The sequence below is a fragment of the Colias philodice genome, chromosome 6 (genome assembly GCF_061535455.1).
Source record: "Colias philodice isolate Cphi_HAF_F1 chromosome 6, ilColPhil1 Martin Lab GWU primary, whole genome shotgun sequence".
Taxonomy (NCBI): Eukaryota; Metazoa; Arthropoda; class Insecta; order Lepidoptera; family Pieridae; genus Colias; species Colias philodice.
In genome coordinates, this window is record NC_143091.1 from 5,200,615 (window position 1) to 5,213,091 (window position 12,477).

General features: G+C 33.7%; 3 protein-coding genes across 3 annotated transcripts; 2 read left to right on the forward strand and 1 right to left on the reverse strand.

The window, feature by feature from the left end:
- The first annotated feature begins 259 nt into the window (after positions 1-259).
- LOC149487684 (uncharacterized) lies at positions 260-3,014 on the forward strand. Its single transcript, XM_089696246.1, has 4 exons — positions 260-900; positions 995-1,166; positions 1,239-1,386; positions 1,488-3,014. Exons 1-4 carry the CDS (start codon positions 795-797, stop codon positions 2,091-2,093), a joined length of 1,032 nt encoding a protein of 343 aa, XP_089552372.1. The 5' UTR covers positions 260-794; the 3' UTR covers positions 2,094-3,014.
- Positions 3,015-4,443: 1,429 nt separating this feature from the next.
- Dbp73D (putative ATP-dependent RNA helicase Dbp73D) lies at positions 4,444-10,541 on the reverse strand. The gene is made up of 7 exons (XM_089696247.1): positions 10,368-10,541; positions 9,907-10,225; positions 9,345-9,626; positions 8,947-9,124; positions 7,918-8,569; positions 4,923-5,103; positions 4,444-4,699 (listed from the first exon to the last, which is right to left on the reverse strand). Exons 1-7 carry the CDS (start codon positions 10,388-10,390, stop codon positions 4,478-4,480), a joined length of 1,857 nt encoding a protein of 618 aa, XP_089552373.1. The 5' UTR covers positions 10,391-10,541; the 3' UTR covers positions 4,444-4,477.
- Positions 5,509-7,682, forward strand: LOC149487686 (KRAB domain-containing protein 2-like). Its single transcript, XM_089696248.1, has 2 exons — positions 5,509-5,786; positions 5,894-7,682. Exons 1-2 carry the CDS (start codon positions 5,699-5,701, stop codon positions 6,853-6,855), a joined length of 1,050 nt encoding a protein of 349 aa, XP_089552374.1. The 5' UTR covers positions 5,509-5,698; the 3' UTR covers positions 6,856-7,682.
- Positions 10,542-12,477: the final 1,936 nt, after the last annotated feature.

A 12,477-nucleotide genomic window follows, 5' to 3' on the forward strand; every position in this document is an offset into this window, starting at 1 on the left:
ACTATACTAGTACTGATACATAATAATATCATTCATAATGTTTAACCAATAATATATTATTTTATTAGTAATTGAGTTATGGACGCGACAGTACCCGTGGAGCATCCTCACGATCGGATCCACTCTGATCCTCGCCATATTTACCGTGGGACTTCTTTCAAAGCGAGATTTTTTTTTTTATTTGGTTATCTGTCTGCTCTGGTAATACTTTATCTATTGGTTATGAATAAAAAAAATATGACATTGACATTACACAGTGAGCAATGACCATTGACCGTAACTCTAACTGTATTTACTATTTTTATTTTTTCTTGATATTATAGTTAGAAATAGGGAGGCATTTTATTTAATTGCGTAATTCAAAAGAGATTATTATTCAATCTAAATATAAAAACATCCGTGTGTTGTGCTCTAAGATCTTAATATTTTCCCAAAATGTGCATTGTCTCGCCACGAATTGCGATATTCGTAAGAAAAATCCTTTGAAATTTCCTAGCAATGTGTATTATATTATTTTAAAACATAAACAAGACTATCAATATGAAGTCGACTTTTCTTTATTAGATTCTAAGTTGTTGAACGACATAATAAAACTGAGTGTGCTTATACGAACGAAACAATCAAAATTTTAATAAAATTGGTCTTCATAATATATATCAAATTCAGATAACATTACCTAGAATCCAAACTATAATTATACACATTATATAAGCACAGTCCCCTGATTTGGCGGTGCTTTTAAACAAAGAAAAGAAGAAGAAATATTTATAGAAATCTCACAATTAACTGAACTCATGAAATGCAATCTAAAAGAACTCGCTCTTCTGAGCGACAAGCCTTGCATTATGGAAGGTAGATTAAATTACAAAAAAATATCAGGAAATTATCGAAATCAAACAGGTGATATACTAATAAGAATAAAATACATGTTTTTTGATTTCATTTGCATTTGTAGCTATATACTTTTATTCCTTATTAATTAATGTTATTTTAGCATACAAAGAAAGATGGTTTAGATTAATAAACAACTACTTATTTTATTTTAAAATAAATGAGATGGGAAATTTTGACACAAAAACCCCAGCCGGAGTTTTTGTCATGGAAAACTCATCCGTCCAAATGGAACATGGACATCACATTTCATTCTCATTCTCAATTTCTTTTATGTAAGTATGAATTAAAATATATTGAGCATTTTGCAATATTACCAACAAAATTAATGTTGATATATTTTGTAGTGATGAACCAGACAAGCGTCATATTTTTGCTGCTCGAAGTGAAGATAATGTGGTGCAATGGGTATTGAAGTTAAGACAGTGTTCATATGAGTACTTACGTAATCAGTTACATGCCCTTCAGTCAAAGATTTATTCTATAACTGGCAAGGTAATAATGTAATTATGTATCGCTGAATAAAAAATGATACTTTTTACAAAGATTATTCAATATCTAATTCTTCATTAAAAAAACATTCCCTTTTGTTTTAGGATCCCCTTCTTCTTGTTCCACGGAATGATGGTGCTTGTTTGTGGGCACCTTCGGTACCATTCTCTACGGTACCAGCTTGCACAGTTAACACTAGCTCCTTTAGCTGTCATCTTCATACCAATGGTGCATTTACTCTAGAAAGGAGTAAATCAGACGTCCAAGCTCATAGACATTTAAGATCTGAATATCAAAATAAAGCAATATTTTATACTAACAATGATCTAGATAATGAACCAAAGACAGATAACAAAGGGTACTCTTTGGAAAAGAGCAAAACATCAATTTTAACAGCTAGTTTAAATCCCATTGACGTATCTATTTTTGATAACAGACCTCTATACTCAAGGACTGCACCTAGTCCTCCTGTAAGAACAAAATTGTCACCAAGCAGCAGAAGAACTGATATGAAAAAGGATATTAACACATTCACTGAGCAAGGAAAAATTTTAGGTCAAAACAGTATTTTAGATGTAGCACCTATTCCCCCCAGGAGAAAAATTTCACCGAAACACAGTGATGATGCTATTGCTCATTCTAGTAACCATAGTTTAAATTCTAGCAAAGAGACAATAGACAAACCAAGTGAAGATCTTATCCAGTTTTAGTTAAATTATTTGTATTTTTCTGATATTTTATATAAATGCTTAGATATTAGAAGACATATTGCAGCTTTGCTGTTATACAATGTTTATACTTTATAATTCTATTGAAAATTCAAGCCCCACCAAGTAGTGTTATAAATATGTTTACTTGCCTCCTTACTAACGCATGGTGTTCATTACCGTTAAACCAATACTAGTCAATGTAAAAAATAGGTTCATTGTAAAACTTAATAATAGCTATAATGACATCACACAGACAGTATTGTTATAAGGGTTGCAGTTGCATAATGTAAATAATTACTAAGTTTTACTAACTATAAAAAAACTGTTGAACAAAGTATATTTAAAATATGAGGCCTTTGTCATATTTTAAAAAACACAAATAAAAAGTCCTATGGGAATTTCTCATTAGAACATGCCAATGTAGGAAATATTTAAATTTTTATTTTTTTTATTGTCAGCTTTTCACAGCTATATTTCACAAAGATGTGTTTCACAAAGAATTAGAACAGACAATATGTGAGTGAGTTTAGGATTTTTATCCTTTATTACCTAATATTTGCCAAGAAAATGAATCAAATTAACCAATCAACATGAAATGAATTCAAAAGAATAGAATATGGATGGCCTCACTATGAATAAGTTTTTATTGAACTCTGTTAGATTTTAGATATACATATTATCAAAATATAATGAACATCTATAAGAATATAATATTATGTATACATGTATTTTAAATTTGTATAAACATTTTAAAATCGCTTTATTTTATAGAACTTGTAAATCTTGCTATGAAATTTTTCATGTATATTACTATTCAATATTCATCTACACACTTTGATATAATATTTGTAACAAGTTTTTAACATGACAAGTACCTAGTACTTATGTGATACTAAAGAAATAAATATATTTTTTTAAATAGTTTTTGTCTTTTACTTTTCAATTGAATCTCATTATTTTCTTAATAAAAGTATATTACTACTAGCTGCGCTCCGCGGTTTCACCCGCGTGGCTCCGCTCCTTTTGGTCTTCCTCGAATGTACTATCTGACACCGAAATAATTTTTCAAATCGGACCAGTAGTTCGTGAGATTAGCGCGTTCAAACAAACAAACTCTTGGGCTTTATAATATTAGTATAGATATGTAGCCAGAAGCACATAATAATGAATATAGAAGCAGCCCTTCCAGCCGCAAACAAAATAGCGACTTGCTATGTACTAAGCAACATAGTGTAATTCAGGCTCACAAAAGTGCTCAGCGCCTAGTGCAATATTCACCTAAAGATGTGCACGCTTTGTAACACGCATATATTAGCTTCACCCGTAGGCTATATGCCTTTTGCCCGGCAATAGGGCGGCATTATCTTCTGATACCGACGTTACCTTAGGGTCAGCTCACACCGAGACGCGACGCGGCGCGACGCTGCGCGCACATTTTTCATAGAGCGACTCAGAATATACTTTATTCACTACACGAAAAGATACACATTGCTACGCCGCGAGGCACCTCGAGGCGCAGCGCTGCGTGGTGCAACGTAATCTGAATTCTCACAATGTAATGTGTATCTTTTCGTGTAGTGAATAAAGTATATTCTGAGTCGCTCTATGAAAAAAGTGCGCGCAGCGTCGCGCCGCGTCGCGTCTCGGTGTGAGCTGACCCTTACGGGCTTGGGTAAGTCGCGGCACTCTCCACGTACGCGGTTAGAACTTAGAGGGTATATAAGGCCTGGCTGTTAACCCCTGCCGCCAAAGGTGAACGGTGGCTACCGTTGGGTTTTAGTGGGTATGGCTTCTCGCGAGTCCCACATACCCTCTCACGCAGAAAAACTGCAGAGGGGGATGCGTAAAGGCATTTCCCAATGTTAAAAAAAAGGCTGGGTATGCCTTTTGACTCGATTTAGACCCACTTATAATGGACAGATTTAATTCGAATTTGTGCCCATTATGAATACAATTATTTATTTACTCCATATTTATTTATTATTAGATAGGTGTATAGCCTAAGAAAATTATGCCGAAAATGGACCATCAGTATTTTTAAAATAATTCGTGTAGTTTGCCGTTTGGTAAATACTCAAGGGTGGGGGTGAGCTAATTGTGTAGTGGTGGGGGAGGGTCAGCTGACTGTGTAGGAGGGGGGAGGGGGGTCAAACGACGGCCAATCCCAATGCCTCCTTACTAACTTATTAAAAATAATAGAGAAATAAAAAATATAGTGCCTGCGGCTATTTAGAAAGAGCAAGCAATTCAGCAAGGTTGCGGTTATTATATTTAGTCATATTTTTATAAATGACGATTTGATAGGTAGATAGATAGGTAAGTAGGTAGTTGGAGATAAAAATAAAACATCTTATTTTCATAACTTATTTAAGATTTATTGACAGTTAATTGGTATTCTTGCTTTCGCTATGTTTTCGTTTTCGCGATTTTGTTTTAGCTCCTCTCTTTAATTCGATGGATTTTTTAACCTTTGTATTATTTTCAACGTATATTGACTGTTTCGTTGAGGAAATAGCTAACTGATAACTACCAATTAGAGGTGTTAACTTGTCTGATGTAACTTCTATTTGTGGGATTTCCGCCTTGCCTCCGGATTGCAGTATTTCCTGGAATTATTAATGAATATAATGATGTTGATTATTTACTATTTTTTTGTTTGTATACAATAAAAGTTAAGTAGGTATTAATTTCTGCAACTATTGAAAGTATTATAATATACCTAGCTGTCGATTTTCGTCATTAAAAACAACTGAGATTTAAGTGCAAACTATGAATTGCTTTATTAAGAAACTATAGGTACTAAAAGGAAAGAATATAACTTTGCAATACCTTAAACATCTGCATTTGGTTCTGAACTAAGATAGTAACTGCATTCCCTAGGTTACCAGCTCTGCCAGTTCGTCCTATTCTATGTACATAGGTCTTTATATTCTTAGGAGGATCATATGATATTACATAATTACAATCTGGTATATCAATTCCTCTTGCTAAAGCGTCAGTGCTTATAATACTGTAAAAAAAAACATATTTTAGGATATTTTTATGAATCTATATATACAACTAGAGGTCCGCCCCGGCTTCGCCCGTGGTACATATTTCGCAATAAAAGGTAGCCTATGTCCTTTCTCGGGTATCAAAATATCTCCATACCAAATTTCATGCAAATTGGTTCAGTAGTTTAGGCGTGATTGAGTAACAGACAGACAGACAGACAGAGTTACTTTCGCATTTATAATATTAGTATGGAAGTATGGATAAGTCACCGTCATCTGGTGAAACTTGCTATTTGATTGAATGACTAGCACATTCATTGATTGACGTCAATCAATTTTTAATGACAAGGCAGAAGTTGCTATAACAAGCGTGAAATGTCACTCAAGTTCAACGTCTAACTATATAGTTAACGGAATGAAACATTGCCGGATAGCCCTTTGATTAGAGCGGATATAAAATCAGTCAAGTAATTGAAATTTAGTTTATTTTTTCCCACTGCGGCGCTAGTAGTCTCCAAAACAAATATGGCGTCAAACATCTCGTACAGATGGCAGTGTTGATTTTTTATTTAATTTACAAGTGCTTTATTCGTATTAAAATAGTTTGATAGCATGGATTTACCTATTATTACGCCGCAGCCGGCTACTTTTAAAGAAAAATTTGAATCGAAACTGGCTGTATACGAACAACAAAATCAAGGTAAGTTCATTGTTTTTGTTTCGTTTATTTGTGAGAATTTGGTCTTGTTAACTTATTACTTGATAACGTGAACACAACAACAATTTATTATGTTGTTACTGTTTCAGGATCCCAAAGAAAACCATGGACTACCGAAAGAATTTCAGAGGTTATAAACAATGTTCGAAAGGCTAGGGTGTCCATGGTTTTTAAGCAAGCCAGGACATCTATGGATTATTACTGGATATCAAAGTATGATATTATGGAAATAGCTAACGAAGATTTTTTAATATTTAAAAGGAAATCTCCTGATGACCCGACGGTGCGTATAATATCTACAAGTGAATATTTTGCAACATTGCAAGAAATCCATAATGCATGCGGTCATGGTGGACGAGACAAAATGATACATGCTATCAAGTCAAGATATTATATACCAAGAAAAGCAATAGAAATATTTCTTGATCTTTGTCCTACCTGTGAAATGAAAAAGGCCTTACCCAAAAAAGGTATAGTAACAAAGCCAATTGTATCTCAGGATTTCAATATGCGAGCGCAGGTAGATTTGATAGACTTTCAGTCTTGTCCCGATGACGAGTACAAGTGGTTATTGAATTACGAAGACGATGCCACAAAATTCGTTAGCCTTCGGCCGCTTAAAACTAAAACAGCACAGGAAGTAGCAATAGAGTTAATGAAAATATTTATGATTTTTGGAACACCTTACATCTTGCAATCTGATAACGGACGTGAATTCACGGAAAAAATTATCGAAGAATTAACTACAATATGGCCTGAGTGTAAAATAGTTCATGGGAGCCCTAGGCGTCCTCAGAAACAGGTAGAGGTCAGTGAACAAAGAAGCAACCAGGATGTCGACAATATGTTGAAGACGTGGATGAATGACAACAACTCGACAAATTGGTCTGTAGGATGCCATCATGTTCAATACAAAAAAAATGTTTCATTTCATCACATCCTTGGAAGATCTCCATACAAAGCTTTATTTGGCTGTAATCCCAAATCTGGATTAAATGATTTGGGTACACCTATTTCAATTCTTAGTAACGTTAAAACAGAAGAACAATAACAAAACCTCAAGCAGCAAGAATTCAGTAGCAAAAACAACATCTTGTGGATTCAGCTATAAATCCTGTAAATTTAGAGATTAAAAATGACGAACTTAAATATATATTGAAGTTCCTGATCAAATTGAATGGGATCCAAATATTGAATTGGAGTCATGTTATAATTTTTAAGTTCAAGATGACAACAAAAACCATACAAAAACCGAGGAGTAAGCGGACCAAGAGTCAAAGTTCACTTTTGCTGTATGTACAAAATGGCTGTACTGGGGCATATAAGTGCAGGCTATGTGAACATACGATGTTTGCTATTTATTTATTTTTTTGCGATTTGTGAATTGTTGGATGAAGGCTATGGTTCAAAGATTCTTAAGAAAAGTGAATATTCAAACAAAACGAAACTCAAAGAAACAAAACTAGCTGCCGAGAAAATGGTAAATAATATGGCAAAAAAAAACTACCACAACTGTGTATTGGTTGAATGGTCATTATTAGCGTTCCTAAAGTAGACCGTAGTCCTTCGGACACACAGAATATAAGAGGAGAATTTGTTGACTTTCCGAAACAGAGTATACAGGAATCATAAAAAGTTGGTTTGCATGGCAAGAAATGCAATTTTCATCTATAGATTACAATTATGATATTCCGATGATGATACATAACATAATATTTACGAATATCTCTTAAGGAAATTGTGACACGGGAATCTTTATTAGGGCCAGGGTTTTCAAAAATGTATTTGTAAACCAGTGCAAAAACAAAAATAATAAAATATGATAAAATCGTAGAACAGTTAAAACTGTACATTAAATATATATTTTTTTCAAATACTTGGGAGCGTTTAGAATTTTTACCTGTTTCTCTGCATGCATGTCCAGGCTAAACTCAAAAAGTACTACATGGATTTTCTTCAAAATTTGCATGAATAACAATTCGAGACAGCATTTAGGCTATATAACATAACGCTAAGACCAATAGGAGCCGAGCAATGTGATTCAATGTGGTAACCGTGGAGAATAGCTAGTAATATAAATAAATAAAATAAAAATAAAAAATCATATACATACACATTAATTTCACATTTCTTAAATTTCTTCAAAACATTATCCCTTGATGATCTATCTAATGATGCAGACAATTCTGCTATTTTGATTTGATTCTGTGCCCAATTATTTAAAAGCACTGTCAATCTATGAGCTGATTGACCTGAATTTGTGAAGCATAGAACTTTATCCCATTTTTGTTCAACCAGAAAATGATATAGTACAAGAGGCTTTTCTTCAGTGGAACACAATACAAACTGTTCCTGTAATTCATCTGGAGTTGTATACTTTTTGATTTGAAGTTTATTTAACGAGTCTGATATAGGAGCAACTGAGAATAGTTTAGGCTGAAATAGACCCCACTGTTCTAACAATTCTGGATCAGGAGATAATGTTGCTGAAAATAAAAGCTTGTGTGGTGGTGCTTTTGTATCACAGATGAAATCCCAGTTTAGATGTGCAATTTTATTTGTTGCATGCCCTTCCAGTTTTATGTGTTTATACAAGTGATACAACCAATCATTTTGGATATTGTCCATAATTCTGTCAGCTTCATCTATTACAAGAAATTTTAAGTATTTTAATGAGAATCCTTCAGTATTTTGTAGGTGCTCTACTAATCTACCTGCCGTACATACAATAATATCTGCTTCACTTATCCATCCATGTGTATCAGCTGTGAAATAAAATAGAGATATTAAACATTTTTCATTATTAAACATAAAATATATTTAATACTAGATTTCCGCCCGCGGCTTCGCCCGCGTTTTCAAAGGAAAACCCGCATAGTTCCCGTTCCCGTGGGATTTCCGGGATAAAACCTATCCTATGTGTTAATCCAAGTTACCCTCTATATGTGTGCTGAATTTCATTGTAATCGGTTCAGTAGTTTTTACGTGAAAGAGTAACAAACATCCATACATCCATACATCCATACATCCTTACATCCATACATCCTTACAAACTTTCGCCTTTATAATAGTATTAAGAAGATAAATAAAATATGTATAACTTAACAGTTTATATACTACTAGAATATATTTAGGTCCTTACTATATCTAAGTATTTGTTGTTGTTCTTTCTGCCATGGTATGGATCCACTTAACAAGGCCACTTTAAGCCCAGTGTTTGTACAATATTTTCTAAACACTGCAGCAACTTGAGCAGCCAGTTCTTGAACAGGTAGCACAATAAGAGCTCTTATGTGATGTCCTAATTCAGGCATAAGTGTCTAAAAGAAAGAGTTAAATATTTTAAGAAGAAGCAAAATCTTAAGCGCTCCACAGCAAAAAGGCCATACATGCTAAAGCATGTGTAGAAATTCGTAATTTATATTTAATTATAGGGTGGAACAAAATAATTATGACAAGTTCACAGGTATAATAAGTGTTAACTATGGTTTATATAATTATCTTTTTCCTATCTCTGGTTTTAATTTATATTTATTTTACCTGTATTATTGGCAGAACAAAAGATAGTGTTTTGCCACTGCCTGTTGGTGCGGAGACACAAACATCATGAGGCCACAGTGGAGCAGGTAGCTTATGTTCCTGCAGTATAAATGGTATAACTTGCTCTTGGACTGGAAATAAATGAGTGACACCTTCTCTAGCCAAATTCTCCTTTAGTATATTGTGTAACCAAGCTTGTTCTTCCACTTTGCAAGTTAGCTTTTGCAGGTTTTTCGATACACTGTATGCATGTGACAACCAGTATGGTAAGACTCGTTCAACCTGAAGAAAGAAAAATAATACAATTTTTCATACTTCAGCCAATAACAGAACACAATAACACACACTATTTACTTTCATAAATGTAAATGATACAAGTACCTGAATTTTAGTCTATTTTGGTTCACAAATCAAAATATTGGTAAAAAATTTAATTAAAAAGGTTCATAATTATTTTTTCCAGTAACTCTAGTTCAAATTTGATATACTTGACGATTCAAATTCACTTGTTTCAGAGAGTTCAAAATTTTTTAAATCACTAAATTTAAAAAAAAAACTATACCTGAGGTTTTTTTTCAAAATCACTACTACCCAATACTTGGAAATCGGTCATACGTTTATTTATTTCATCTTTTTTAACTTCAGTTTTCAAAGTTTTTTCAATATCTGGTTGAGACTTAATTTCTATACTATTTGTGTTAGTTTCTGGGAGGTCCAAATTTTCTTTTGATTCATTTAATACTTCTACGATCAATGTTGATGATGATACGTCGACTGAAACTTTTTTAGCAGAGACTTTTTTTCTTTCTTCAATTTGTTCCTTGAGCCTTTGCAGATGTAAGGATTCTGAGACATCATTATTATCGTCGGTTCCTTTATATCTGAAATGCAATAATTATAAAGTGAGTAGACTTAGTAAGTAGATTTTTAAAGATATGCTTTATTTAGAATAGTACATAACTTAGGGAATAAATACTTAATCCACAAAGACCATAAAATATCGGACACAAAATTAACACAGACCTATTGATTATAAATAAATCCATTTTTGTTCAGTTTAGGCAGCTGCACCTTGAGTAATTTGATAATATGTTATTAATCTAAACAATATTTTGATTTAAAACATAAGTTTTTCAACACATAACCTATTTGCCCACATCACATTGATTTGTTTTCTTTCTCACAAGTCAAAAGTGACATTACTCGTCAAAGAGTATATAGTCTGTCCACAACGTAAACGAGACGTAAACGTACTAAATGCAAACGCTACGTCCCGCAATTTTTAAATCTGTAATATCTTCGAAAATATTCACTTAAATCATACGGTGTAAAGGGCCATATAGATCTATATTAAATGAACAATGTATTCAAGGTATTTAATTGGTTAATGATTAATGCTGTATTGGTTAAAATCGCTTCGAAAATTAGCCATTATTTGTCGTAAAAAGTAAATGACAAAAAAAGTTATTGTGGGTTATCCATAAGAGGTAGACATATACCATCACGGACTTTTCTGTAGACCTTTTCAATGTGTACTATAGTTAGTACATTATTTTGATAAAACTCGTAGGGGGAAAAAATGTAATTTTATACGACATCACATTAGAAACCTCGCAAATAACAGTACTTCTCCACTATTTAATGGATGTTATTATACATATAAACCTTCCTCTTGAATCACTCTATCTATTAAAAAAAAACCGCATTAAAATCCGTTGGGTAGTTTCAAAGATTTAAGCGTACAAAGGGACATAGGGACAGAGAAAGCGACTTTGTTTTATACTATGTAGTGATAGAAGAGTTTTTCTGTATCGGATATATTTTACAGAGTATTTCTATCGATTATTTTAATCTATCGACCCATCATTGAATAATTCTGTGTAGGCATCACTAAGTGGGCGGGACCTGTCCATGAAGTACGATAATTATTTGTATCATACAAATAATTATCGTACTTCATGTACTACCCAACAGAAGAACTATAAAAATCGCAGTGTACACAATGATGCGTGGCGTCGGATCAAACAAAATTTATCATTTCCAAGTACAATAGATGATTTGAAAAAGAAAAAATCCTTTTGAAAAAGAAAGAATCCTTGATGAATTATACAGAAACCATATTATATATTAATTATTAACTAATATTTTTTTTGCTGCGGTAAATGCCAATAATTACCGACATATCTAGGTAAACTCTAGTATAACCACATCAGTTCATGCAATAATTTAGACGGTAATATAATGCCATAATTATTGCGGTAACAGCCCGGTAGACGGTAAGGTAGTGTGGCTGTAGCAATATAGATGGTAACTTAGATTCACACATAGGATAGGTTTTATCCCGGAAATCCCAAGGGAACGGGAACTATGCGGGTTTTTCTTTGAAAACGCGGGCGAAGCCGCGGGCGGAAAGCTAGTCTTTTTTCTTTTTATATATAAAAATGAATCGCAAAATGTGTTGGTAAGCGCATAACTCGAGAACGGCTGAACCGATTTCGATAATTCTTTTTTTATTATATTCCTTGAAGTACGAGGATGGTTCTTATGTAGAGAAAACGTAAACATGTACCACGGGCGAAGCCGGGGCGGACCGCTAGTAATATATAAAATAAATTAATATCTCAAAACATAGTGTGGTCATCTTAGAGTATATATTACAGTAGTATAGAGCGCGTGTATTGCACAAATTGCTTAGTGCACATCGTAGGCAGATGAGCAAGAAGCTTATATCTAAAACACTGGAGATTTCAGTATGAACATTAACTTGTAACAAGAAAATATGACGTTGAATGACGCCTGTATGTTTTTTTATCCCTTTCACACCTAACTTGGCAAGTTGGTGTTCGTGTTCGTGTTCGTGTGTTCGTGTTCGTGTGTTCGTGTTCGTGTTCGTGTTCGTGTTCGTGTTCGTGTTCGTGTTCGTGTTCGTGTTCGTGTTCGTGTTCGTGTTCGTGTTCGTGTGTTCGTTGTTCGTTGTTCGTTGTTCGTTGTTCGTTGTTCGTTGTTCGTTGTTCGTTGTTCGTTGTTCGAGTTCGTGTATTCGTGTTCGTGTTCGTGTTCGTGTTCGTGTTCGTGTGTTCGTTGTTCGTTGTTCGTTGTTCGTTGTTCGTTGTTCGTTGTTCGTGGTTCGTTG